This window comes from Miscanthus floridulus, chromosome 19, assembly GCF_019320115.1.
Source record: "Miscanthus floridulus cultivar M001 chromosome 19, ASM1932011v1, whole genome shotgun sequence".
Taxonomy (NCBI): Eukaryota; Viridiplantae; Streptophyta; class Magnoliopsida; order Poales; family Poaceae; genus Miscanthus; species Miscanthus floridulus.
The window spans coordinates 42,680,616-42,694,087 of NC_089598.1; the positions used below are offsets into that span (position 1 = coordinate 42,680,616).

Sequence of the window (13,472 nt, forward strand, 5' to 3'; positions counted from 1 at the left end):
CTCCCGCCTTCCCATGCCGCCGCCGCCGGCCGCCGCCATCCCGGCGTGTCGGCACGACTCTCGGCCCCCGGCGCGACGCCCCTCCTGCCACCGCACGGCGCCCCCGCCACCCGGCGCTCCTGCCTCCCAGTGTCCGCCACCGGAGTGTCCCCCTCGCCTGGTCGCCCCCTCGCCGGGTAGCCCCCCGCAGCCGACGCCCTCCCCCGGTCCAGTAAGCCACCCCCCCCCCCCCCCCCCCCCCCCCCCCCCCCCCACCCCCCAATTTCCTTTGCGTGGCGTGGAGCACCTCTTGTTGGTCACGCCCTGTAGGCTCGGTCCTGGACTGCGGCGTACAGTAGTTCGTGTTTGATTTCATTTTCTCTCTGTTTGTTGCTTGCTTTCTGGTTCGATTCCTCTCTCCCTCTCTTTGATCCGCACTGCAGGTAGGCATCGAGCAGAGCAGACCCTGCTTGCTTTCTCTGGCAGCCGTGCGCACCTGGCCGAGCAGTATCTGTAGCTGCAAACTAGCACCGAGCGCTTCTGCACCGTGAGTGCGTGCACCGAGCTGTGCTTGCTCCTGGCCGTGCGTGGCCTTCTTGGTTCCTGTGCGTGCATCGGTTCTACATCTGGTTGGAGAGCAGCCCCTCCATCCGTGCCTATCTTTGAGTCAGTTGATTTTGATTGTCAGAGAGCATGGTTCTTGCAGCCGTGAATTACTAAAGCTATCATTGAATAACCTTTGGAGTATTAAATTAGCTCCTGTGCGTGCATCCGTTCTACATCTGGTTGGCTAGCTGTTTGGTCCAGTAAGCCCCCGCAGCTTACTTTGGTCATGTGAATATTGAGTTAGCTGTGGTGACTTCGGCATTATACCTTGTTTTGTAATTGTTTATTGGTCCCCGAAATTTACTCTTTAGTTATAAGTAGCTGCTCAAGTAAACATTTGTCCTGATGCATTTGGCCCTTTCAAAATCAACCACCTGTTTGTTATGCATCAGGTGAGATTGAGCTGCTGCTGCTTGCTTGTGCAGATCTTGTATGTTCCTTTTTAGTTCGTATGTTGCTGCTTGAATATTATCTGTTTTTTTTGCTTCTGAATACTGCTGTAATTCAAAAGTTACTTTACTGCATGTTGTGTGAAAGTGGCATAGTAGAGATTCTGTTACTTCATGGCCAATATTGCTATACAGGTTTAGTCATGAGCTTTGAAAAAAGGCATATTCAAGCTTTAGGTTTCAATAAACACTCTTACTGTCATGGTGCAAATGTCTTTGTATTGCTTTGAAAGTGCATCATGCTTTCTCAGTATGTAGAGTGCTTTATTTATGCACTGGAAGAGCATTAGTTCAATAACCATTTATGCACACAGTTGAGAAAGGACTTCAGCATTGGTTCTGACAAGTCAACAACCAAGCTAGATATACGAGTACTCACAGTCAGGAAAATTTCCACAGGATAAGAAAAACTGCACTATAAGCCCACAACCAATACCATATTGTGAAACAAAGTTGTATAATTTTAATTATGTAATCTATAAAGTCTACATTTATGCATCAAGCCCATCAAATTTAATCTTGTTGATTTGAATCACTGTATTCAGTTGCCGAGTGTATGTGATTGTCGGCCATCGTGCCGTTTGTTGCCGAGTGTATGTGGTTGTCGGTCATCGTGCCATTTTATTTGTTGCAGGTTTTGGAAACCTCCCTGTGTAGGGGAGGTGCTGCCAAAATTTAGATTTGACACTATTATGTTCCTTTTATTGCAGGAGAGGCTATTGCAACGTCCTTGACTCGTCACTTTGCAGGACAACAAGGTGAGGCATAAAAGACCCTTCTTTTCGTATCATGTTCGTATATCACGTAACCTAGGTGTCTCCCGTTCGAAAGAGATACGGTTGAAAATATGCAGATCTTTACATATCTATAACCGTATCTGTTTCGAATTGTTTACGTTTTTTGGACAGCTCGAGGATATGTAGATGCGGTTAGTTTCCATGCTCTACTCCGATCCGTGATAGAGTTTCGACAGCATCTCCCTATTGTTCTCTGGATACACAATCTCCCTTCCAGAACGTGTATTTGAAGAATAGCGGGGAGGTGCTGCCAAAATTCTGTCTCGGATAGGAGTAGAGCATGGAAACTAACCCCATCTATACATCCTCGGGTGAGATTAGGACCTATCTTCACCTATTAGATAGTATAGGAACGTGTAGATGCAACGTGATTTTTATATTACTCGCTGATATGCTAGAGGATGGATGACCGTGAGTGGATGTACACGGGCCGCTCTAGTCAGACTTCGTTGATCGAAGAATGGATTGACAAGACCGATGCTTCCTTGGAACGGGCATTTGCAAGGGTTAAAGGAGCTAGTGTCACTTGGTGTCCCTGCAGCAAATGTGCAAACACGCGTCGACAAACCAAGGTGGTCATGGATAAACATCTTTGCAAGAATGGATTTACGGCAGACTATACCAAGTGTATCTACCATGGTGAAGCCGATCGTGAGAGAGACGAGGTCGTGAGACAACGCATTGAGGAATATGATGGGGATGCCAGGGTAGAAGACATGTTAAATGACTATCATGAAGCACACTTTGATGAAGGACGTAGGGAGGAGGAGCCAGAGGCTACCGTTAAGGCATATTACGACATGTTGTCTATGGCACAACAACCCCTTCACATGTATTCCAAGGTTTCTCAACTGGATACCATTGCACACCTAATGGCCTTGAAGTCCTAGTTTAGCTTGAGTCGAGACGCCTTCGATGTTATGCTCACAGTTGTTGGCAGCCTACTCCCGGATGGTCACATCTTGCCAAAAAACATGTATGAGGCATAGAAACTCCTTCGTGCACTTAAGATGCCATACGAGCAGATACATGCTTGTCCGAAGGGATGCATCTTATTTAGGAAAGAGTATGCAGAAAAAAGTACTATGTGAAGTACGAATCATCTAGGTTCCTAGAGGTAGACTCTGGTGATGGTCAGAAGAGGCAACTCGCAATCCCCGTGAGGATCCTATGGTACCTTCCTTTCATATCGAGGATCCAACGGCTTTACATGACTGAGGAATCCACAAAACAGATGACATGACACAAAAACAAATGTCGATACAATCTTGAGAAGATGGTACACCCATCCGATGGTGAAGCCTGGACAAGGTTTGATGAGATTCGTCGTGAGAAAGCTCTAGAGGCTCGTAATGTATGTGTTACACTGGCAACAGATGGGTTCAATCCTTATGGAATGGCGGCTACCCCGTACACCTATTGGCCCATGTTCGTTATCCCCCTCAATCTCCCCCCTGACGTCCTCTTTCAACGATAAAACATATTCTTATCGTTGATAATTCTAGAACACCCGGGGAATAATATGAGTGTGTACATGGAGTCTCTGATTGATGATTTGGTCCATACTTGGGAGGAAGGGGTATGGACATACGACTGAGCTACAAAGATAAACTTCAAAATGCATGTTTGGTACCAGTACTCCCTGCATGACTTGTCGACATATGGGATTTTCTGCTGCTGGCGTGTTTACGGGAGGTTCCCATGCCTAGTATGCAAGGCTTCTCTGATGTTCATTTGGGTGACGAAGGGTGGCAAGTATTCTTCGTTCGATAAACATCGACAATTCCTCTCTCCTGACCATCCATTCAGACTAGACATCAAGAACTTTACAAAAGATGTTGTAGTTAAATACCCTGCACTGCAGATGATGACAGGAGCCGCAGTTCGTGCTCAGTTAGACGCTCTCGAGGTCAATAAATAAGAAGGTGGTTTTATGGGATATGGCAAGCAACATTCCTAGACTCAGAAGTCATGCTTGTGGAACCTCCCCTATTTTGATGATCTTCTTCTTCCATATAACATTGATGTAATGCACACTGAAAAGAATATCGCCAAGGCAATTTTTGGTACAATCATAGACATTCTTGATAAGACAAAGGATAACGTTAAGGCTAGAGTGGATCAAGCGAGGTTATGCGACAGACCAAAGCTAGACATGGCGCTGGAGACGAGGTTTAGAATGTGAAGGACTTATAATTACTTCAGCGATTACATTTAGGCAATGACAGTGATTACGTCATTCCCGATCATGATGATTATATCAACACGCGTGATAATGATGATGAGACTTATGATCTAGCTAATCCCGATCATGATGATTATTTCTAATACATGTATGAGCCGTACTAATTTATTTATTATTTGTCATATCTTTCTAAGTAGTTTTGTTTATCTGTGCTGATTGGTTTACTCTTTTTAATTATAGGTGATTAAACAATGGTGGGCAGTACGAGGAAGATCGCGGCGCTTTACGGAAAGATCGCAGCTTCAGGGTTAGCTTCAGGGAAAGGTCAAGGGAGGGGTCGAGGCAGGGATGGAGGGAAGAGTAAAGGGAAGGGTAAAGGGGCAAGGCTCCCGTCGCTTGTAGCTCCCTCGTCGTTGTCTAAGGAGGAGGTACCTTCCGTGCATGCCTCTAGTGATGATGAGGAGGTACCTTCTGCGCACGCCTCTGGTGATGAGGAGGAGGTACAGGAGGAGCAAGAGCATGTGGAGGAGGCAGTTGGTTCCCAGGTCTGGTTGTGAGGTCCCTTGACCCTCTCGAGGTGACCGATACCTCTTGAGAGACACCCAATGATTCGACCCTCTAGGAAAACGTAAGTAACTTTAGATGTTTTCAATAACTTTTTGTTTGATATGTTAAAAATTACAATGAAAACTAATAATTTATCTTAATCACTTGGGCAGGGGTTGGATTAAGGTCAGTGGGGGTGATCATGACCGTAAGGTTAACGACATCTTTGGCCTTTTATGCAGGCTACACTTCCCTGGCTTAGTGCAGTTTGGCGAAGAGCTGCAGCCGGCCTACACTTGGGACCACTACATCACCGCCCTCGACGCCGCTGATCGTGACGGCAGGGTATTCCCCAACAAGGCGGAGCGGCTGAAGGGCGAGCTGTGGGTAAGTATTGCTCACACTACATTGCTCAATACATTACATTCACTGGACATTCTTGAAGTAATGACTGTATACATCGCGTCTATATGCAGGACTTCTATAGATGCCAGGAGGGGTACGAGGCCAAGACGGCCTCCATCTCTGAAGAAGTCGCTAAGAAGCTCGTGAAGGACATGCACTACGAGGCGCGCATCTAGGCCATCATCGACTACTATGCTCAACACAGAGGGATGGAGGTTAAAAAAGAAGAGGCAAGAACAATGAACCTGACCCGGGAACAATTCTTGAAGGTAAATATAGAACATTAATACTTACTTTTTATGAGATTAATTACGCTTAATTTCATTTTTTCATATGTCATACACTTGATGACGTAGTTGCCTCCGTACTGGTGCAGCCAGCATACCCAGTGCTGGGAATATATGGTGGACAAGTGGTTGGAGCCCGGGTGGGCGCACTACTAGAAAACTGTACTTTGTCGAGTGCCTGATACTTTGCCGAGTGCAAAATATCGTGGCACTCGGCAAAGCAATATTTTGCCGAGTGTAGCACTCGGCAAAATTTTACACTCGGCAAAGCAGGCTTTGCCGAGTGCCAGGCACTCGGTAAATCTGGACTTTGCCGAGTGCCTGGCATATGGCAAAGCCAGGTGCTCGGCAAAATTTAGCCGGACCGTGACGGCGGCCACCTACCGTCAGATTTTGCCGAGTGCCAGCCATCAGGCACTCGGCAAAATTTGTTTTTATTTTTTTTAAAAAACTTTGTCAAGTGCCATCTTTGGGCACTCGACAATTTTTTTTATTTTCTGAAAACAAATTTTGCCGAGTGCCTCCTGGGCCCGGCACTCAGCAAAGATATTTTTGCCGAGTGCTCCCCATGGCACTTGGAAAAATATATATATATTTTTTGATTTTGGACCCAAATTTTTTTGTGTAGCCTTGTGATAGTATTTAAAGCTCTACTCTAAAATTTAGTGAAATTTTTAATTTTTAGGTATATTTCATTAATTTATTTTGTTTCGTTGATTTTTTCGGCGTATTTCAAATTTGAACTGCAGGTCCATGGAATAATGGAATTTGGTCATCCAAAAATTGATATTCATCATATTTAGCGTATGTTGAGGCCATATCCAGGGAGTCACATGAAATCTCGAGCATCTCGTTGACGTAACATGTCGAGTTAGTTACGGGAAAAGTGAATTTAAATTATATAAAATTCAAACGAAGTCCAAAAATCATGAAACTTGTGGAGGCGTCGTGTTATCACATGTGGAGGCTGTGGTAAAAAATTCATAAGATTTCGAGCAAGTAGTGATGTCGGATGCCAAAAACTCAGACATCTCCACATGTGTCACATGTGGAGATGTCTGGGTTTTTAGCATCCGGCGTCATTACTTGCTCGAAATCTTCTCGATTTTTTACCACAGCCTCCACATGTGATAACACGACGCCTCCACAAGTTTCATGATTTTCGGACTTCGTTTGGATTTTATATAATTTAAATTCACTTTTCCCATAACTAACTCGACATGTTACATCAACGAGATGCTCGAGATTTCATGTGACTCCCAGGATACGGCCTCAACATACGCTAAATATCATGAATATCAATTTTTGGATGACCAAATTCTATTATTCCATGGACCTGCAGTTCAAATTTGAAATACGCCGAAAAAATCAACAAAACGAAATAAATTAATGAAATATACCTAAAAAAGTCAAAATTTCACTAAATTTTAGAGTAGAGCTTTAAATACTGTCACAAGGCTACACAAAAAAATTTAGGTCCAAAATAAAAAAATTTTTGCCGAGTGCCATGAGGAGCACTCGGCAAAAATGTCTTTGCCGAGTGCCGGGCCTAGGAGGCACTCGGTAAAATTTGTTTTCAGAAAATAAAATTTTTTTTACCGAGTGCCCAAGGATGACACTCGACAAAGTTTTTTTTAAAAAAATAAAAACAAATTTTGCCGAGTGCCCGGTCCAGTGGGCACTCGGCAAAGAAAATCCAAAAAAAACGCCCGTGGCCTAAATGGCCCAACCGGCCCACCCTCACCCCTCCCTCCAAACCCTATCTTTAGCCGCCCATGCCCCCGACCCCGGCACGCGCCGCGCCGCCGCCACATCGCCGCTCGCCGCCCACCGCGCAGCCCGCGCCCGCGCAGCCCGCCCCCGCAGTGCCGCCCGTCCACCGCCGCAGCGCCTCCGCGGGCGCCACCTCCCGCCGCGCGCGCGCCGCCACGTGCACCGCCACGCTCGCGCCGCACGCAGCAGCAGCGCCGCCCGCCGCAGCGCCGCGCCCCCAGCCCATCCCCTTGGCTGACACAGGCCACCCCTCCCCTGCCCATCGCCGCGGCCCCCGGCCATCCCCGCGGCCCGCCCCTCCCCAGCCTTGCCCGCGTCCATCTTGGAAGGAGAAGGAGGAGGAGGTACTAGGAAGAAGAAGAATGAAGTAGAAGAAGGAAGAAGAAGAAGGAAGAAAAAGGAGGAAGAAGGAGAAGAAAAAGGAAGAAGAAGGAGAAGGCGGAGGAGAGGAAGGAGGAGAGCATTTCCCTATTGTTGGTTTATGCTACAAATCACTTTATCTTTACAGTTATATGTCAATAGAGATTTGCAAGATCTTGATTCACAATGGAACCTCATGCTGGTTATGGTCTCCACTTTTCTTCTTTCAGTAATGAGAATATGAGATTAATAGTGTTTTTAGAATTTAAGGTACTCATCCTGCCATTTCTGTTTGCATTAAATTTTTGTTATGGTTAGAAGCCAACAGTTCATAGATTCAACAGTAATTTTGTACCGGTACATTGAGAGGTCGCACTTGATTCCTTAATGCAGAGAGCATTTGGTTTCTTATAGGTTGCCTACTTCTGGATTTGGAGCTGCAGACCTCATTTTATTTTACTTTGTTTCATATGAACCAACCTATTCATTGTGCAGCCTATTCCCTCCAAATTTGAAGGTCAGTTTTCCCTGTATAAATCTCTATTCTCATTTTGGGCCTTTATCTACATGATGCAGTTTGATTACTCGGCATTTGCTCATAATTAATGAATGCTTCTGTTAGTTAGGACAACCTATTTAGTAGGGATAAAAACGGTATGGATATTTTCCGACCATATTCGAAACCGAATCCGTTTAGAGGGGTTGAGATCTGTCCGTATCCGAGTCCGGATATCCAACATCCGATACCGTATCCGTATCCGAATACTCAAATCGCATATTTATGATGTCGATATCCAATCGTATCCTATCCGACATAGTTGACACTATCCGTATTCGAATCCGAATCCGGACAGAAATATGAAAACAAATGTAATATCGGTGATATCCGTCCGTATCCGATCCGTTTTCATCCCTACTATTTAGCAATAGACAATACATAGGTCGCATCATAACCAATCTGTATCTGTAAGTCCTGAACATCTCATGCATTTTCCTTCGTTATTAGGTTGTATACATATACCTTTTTTATCAAACAACCAAACATTGCTGACTTTGTTCTTTTCTTATGTTTGGTGTGGGCCATACAGTACCATGGAGTGTTTTAGTGTGACCTCAGCGTCTAATCGCCTGTATCAGTTTATGTTTTCCTTGTGACTGCCAGTCTATTCCTTTGTTCGAAAAATAGATTTCCCTACTAGCTACGTGCACACCTCAAGACACAAATGCATCCTAAAGTTTCCTCATCTTTGTTATAGCATGCTCTTATCCTTTTGGAATTGATGGCAATGTTGTTCTTTTCATGGTTTGCAAAAAAGGTTGCATCCAAACTGGAGACAGTGACGAAGTTGGTAGGCAAGTGCAATTCCTATTTAGTTTTGTTCCTTCAAATCCAATAAGTATAACAACATGCATTATATTTTGTGCCCTCCAGTGCACCAATGAGAACTCACTGGTTCTTACAGAATGGTTCATTTACATTATATGCCTCCAAATGACATACTCAACTTAAGAGATCTTACAACAATCCTATTTTCTATTTATGTACGGTGGGTCCAGCCCCTGTCAGCCACGTGGTTCCGTCTCCAGGTAGACCGGTTGGGACTGACGGACGAGCGTGGCTCACGCCCCTGTTTTTATGCTCGACAACTACAGCTTGTGTGTGTCAGGCCCTCTGTTTCCTGTTCTCTCCGGTGTCTGCATTTGTGATGTTGAACTTTGATGTTGAACAATCCTATTTTCTGTTTATGTACGGTGTTTTTTTTAAAAAATATTACTTTGCCGAGTGCACCTTTTCAGGCACTCGGCAAAGTATTTTTTTAAAAAAATTCAGAAATTCTTTGCCGAGTGCCTAAACAGGGGCACTCGGCAAAGAAATTAAAAAAATAATAAAAAAACTTTGCTGAGTGCCTGGGCAAGGGCACTCGGCAAAGTAATTTTTTAAAAAAAATAAAAAAAACTTTGCCGAGTGCCTGGGCTGGGGCACTCGGCAAAGTAATTTTTAAAAAAAATATTTTTTTTTGCCGAGTGCTGGGTCGGGCACTCGGCAAAATAACCGTTAACGGCCGGCGCCACAACGGCCGAAATATTTTGCCAAGTGCCGCCCCAAATACTCGGCAATTTTTTTTATTTTGCTGAGTGCGCCGATAAAAAGCACTCGGCAAAGACCCTTTGTCGAGAAAATTTTTGCCGAGTGGGCTTTACCGAGTGCTACACTCGGCAAAGCCTTTGCCGAGTGCAAAGGGCTCTTTGCCGAGTGTAAAAACACTCGGCAAAGCCGCGGCCTCCAGTAGTGGTGGAGACGCACAACCCTTGTCGGGACCGACGTTTGCTGATGCCATGTGCATCACACCATCAAGGCAACCTGAGCCTCGACGAATACAGGGAAAAATGGGTACGCGAATTCATTTCTTTATTCTAATGCTCAATTATGCATAATTTCTAATTATTTTGCATTTTTGCCGCAGTTGTCGTCGCATGATGGTCAGCCTTGCTCTCAGTTCAAGGCATGTGTTCTGTCCGAAAAGGGCAAGGCGACGGCAAACATTGACTTCAACCCGGAGGACCCGCCCAAGGCGTACAACGATCCCAGCATCCATAGCCGCATTAGTGAGTACACAGCAATGGCAAGGCAGGTTCATGGGCCACAGTTCGATCCGAGCACCCAGGATCTTGATGGAGAAATCGTGATGAGGGTGGAAGGAGGCAAGAAGTATGGCTGGTACTGGATTGGCGACAGTACAATCGACACGACCTCTACTCCCACTCTCTCCTAGATCAAGCAAGGAGCACGAGCTCGAACCCGGTGATACACCCACGACCAACCGCTATATAGTTTCAGACGGAGGCTCTCTAGGTTATTTCTGTTTTATTCATCGTTCGTTGATTGTTACGTACTTTAGCTTTGCATTGTAACATTGAGATGAAATGTTATAGGCCCGGGTGGAAGCAGAAACGAAGCAACGGGAGGAGATGGAGGAGATGATTCAACAGAGGGTGGCGGCCGAGCGACAGAACATGGTGGAAGAACAACGGCGGACGATGCAGAGGATAGAGGAAGAAAATCGATTGAGGATGGACCAAATGTTCCAATACATGTAGAATTTTGCATCGAGCAAGGGTCGAGCTTTGTCATCGCCACCGATGCTATTCCCTCCACCTCAGCCACCCACAACTACTCCTGTGAGTCACTTGACACCTTATACTGCAGATTGAATACTTTGACTTAGAGAACTTTAGATGTTAGCTCAAAATGACTTAGAGAACTTTAGAGTACATAGGCAACCAGTGAGATAGAGACAGAGAATATGCAAGGTTAAGATAAGCTTAAAATTTCCATTTTCTCCTTTGAATTTTGTAGTGCACAGATCATCACTCATTTCCTTTGCTTTTATGATATAGTGCTAATAACAAGAAATTAACCATTAAGTGAACATGCCTAGCCCTTTTGTGTCACTGAACAACCTAGATCATGCAAATGACATTTTATAAAGCAAATCACACTAGAAGAGGAGGTACTAAGAAATGGAGGCTGCACTAAGAATTTTGCTGACCAACCACAGATACTATTGACATTCGTCGTTGTTGCTCCCGATCAGGAACCCTACTCATGTAGCCCTTGCCTAGCACATTTACAGTGCTCAGTGATATACTAGCCGAAGCCACTCCACACAAAATCACATCTCTAGCTGCAGGATTCAAAACAAACCAAATCATAAGCTAGAACAGCATCCCAATCGAAATGATTTTTTCTCTGCTAACCAATTTACAGCTTCCTTTTTAACTAAAACCAATTACAACTTCTCTCACAGCACTAATCCTCAAGACTCGATGGACGCAGCAGATGCATAAGATATGTAGGCTTTTGCCAGAAATGATAGCCACCACTACAACTATGCATTTCCGTAGTACTAGTACTAGTAAATACAGAATTTTATAATAGTAATAACGAGCACCGCAGCTCCGTTCTAGCTAACGCTATGTAGCAGTTAAGCATACCATGTATCCAAAAATAGCTGGCATTAGTTTGTACTTTTTAGCCCTCGTTTAGTTTGCACGGATCGGTGGCGGCAGATTTACTGTGCATCACTGTAGTGCAATGTGGCATTTTGTTTGTATTTGGTAATAATTGTCCAATCGTTGACTAATTAGGCTCAAAACGTTCGTCTCGCAAAGTACAACCAAACTGTGTAATTAGTTTTTGATTTCGTCAACATTTAGTACTCCATACATATACCACAAGTTTGATGTGATGGGGAATTTTCTTTTTACATAGTGTCAAAGTTTGGATTTTGGTGGATTTAAACACCCCCTTAGTTGTGATCACACTACTGCACAAGGACTGTGTGTTATTGCAGTGTCTAGTGTATGGATGATCACACTATGGACAGGCAGCCTGTAGGCCTGTGCACTAGTTTGCAAATCAGCAAAACACAGACTTCAATTGCCTGCTCGCTGCTACTGTGCATGGCCTGCACTCCTATTGGCATTGCCCTGCCAGCTCCAGCTTCTAGCTCTAAGCCCCCCACTACATGGCTTAAACTAATACTAATAGGTAAGATATACTAACTGAACATGCATGGGTCGGAATGCAGTGAGTTTTTTATTAGTACTATATATACTTATATGCAAGTATTTTTTCAAGACACTACTTATACTTTTTGATTGCAGTGAGTTTTTTATATCTGTAGCTTACACATGTAATCTCTTCTCTTTTGTGCAGAATCAATCAGCGGCATCAAATAATCAGTCTCAAGACCCGGATTTGTCGCAGTGATTCCAAGGGCCTCCGCAGTGATTGCATTTGCATTTGTGGCTTATTGTGACTTAGTTGTGACTTGTGATGATAGTTTATTGTGAATTATGATGATGGTTTATTATGCCTGTGACATATAATTATGCCTGTGATGATGCTTTATTGTGAATTGTGATGGTTTATTGTGAATTGAGAGAGCTCCGTTATACGGGACAGATTAGTAAAAAAGAGGGGTATTGGTCGCTTTGTCGATTGTAACACTCGGCAAAGCGAGGCGTTACCGAGTGTCAAGCCAAAACACTCGGTGAAGAGACCAATTTCTGTTATTATGGGAACCTTTTTTGCCGAGTGTTTTGTCTTTACCGAGTGTACTCTAATGGACACTCAGCAAAGTGACCATAAAATCTGCCCGTTGCACACTTATTTGTCGAGTGTATTGGGCGTGCCACTCGGCAAAGTGTGTAAACTTTGCCTAGTGCTTTGGTCTTGACACTCGGCAAACTTTAGAAATGTTATCGAGTGTTTTGGTCTTGGCACTCGGCAAACTTTAGAAACGTTACCGAGTGTTTTGGAATTGACACTTGGCAAAGTTTAGAAACTTTGCCGAGTGTTTTGGGCTTGACACTCGGCAAACTTGAGAAACTTTACCGAGTGGTTTTCCGTCGTACACTCGGCAAAATCGCCGTCACTGTGCCACCCCGTTAATATTTTTTTGCCGAGAGTTTTTTTTTGCCGAGTGTTTATTGACACTCGACAACTATTTACCGAGTGCGCGATAAAAAACACTCGGCAAACTGCTGTTTGCCGATACTGTTGATGCCGTGTGTTGTATGCCGAGTGTTACACTCGGCAAAGCAGTTGCCGAGTGTTTGTGGGCCTTTGCCGAGTGCCCCTAGCACTCCGCAAAGCTAATGTATCCCGTAGTGCATACTACTAAGCTATGAAGCTATTTGTGTATATGACTGCAGTTTATCCAAATTATATGAATTTCCATGAAGAAGAAAAAAACGCTACACGCAGAGAAGCCAGAGAGGAAAAATAATCATTATATTTGGGAGAAATGCAATGTAAGAGGAGTTTTTATGCCACACTGACTGTATATGTTTTTAAACAAACACTGATTTCTCCTGTATGTCTTCTCTTGCAGTTTCAGAACCGAAGTGGAGCCACTGCATATCTTCCGACTTCTGCATTATCGGTAGACTTTCCAAAGACACTGGGTTGGAGGAAGGGATTGAGTAAGACCACGACACTCTGCTCTCATGCCATAGCAAGGTCTGGAGCCCCTTTTGCTTAATAATGGACACCAAAACAAAATTATGAATAGATCAT

At 44.4% G+C, this 13,472-nt stretch overlaps 1 protein-coding gene across 1 annotated transcript; it reads left to right on the plus strand.

Moving 5' to 3' along the window:
* Window positions 1-7,029: 7,029 nt before the first annotated feature.
* On the plus strand, window positions 7,030-10,486 carry LOC136525936 (uncharacterized). The gene is made up of 4 exons (XM_066518757.1): window positions 7,030-7,371; window positions 7,536-7,589; window positions 9,853-10,020; window positions 10,322-10,486. The coding sequence occupies exons 1-4, from the start codon at window positions 7,030-7,032 to the stop codon at window positions 10,484-10,486; spliced, it is 729 nt and encodes a 242-aa protein (XP_066374854.1).
* Window positions 10,487-13,472: the final 2,986 nt, after the last annotated feature.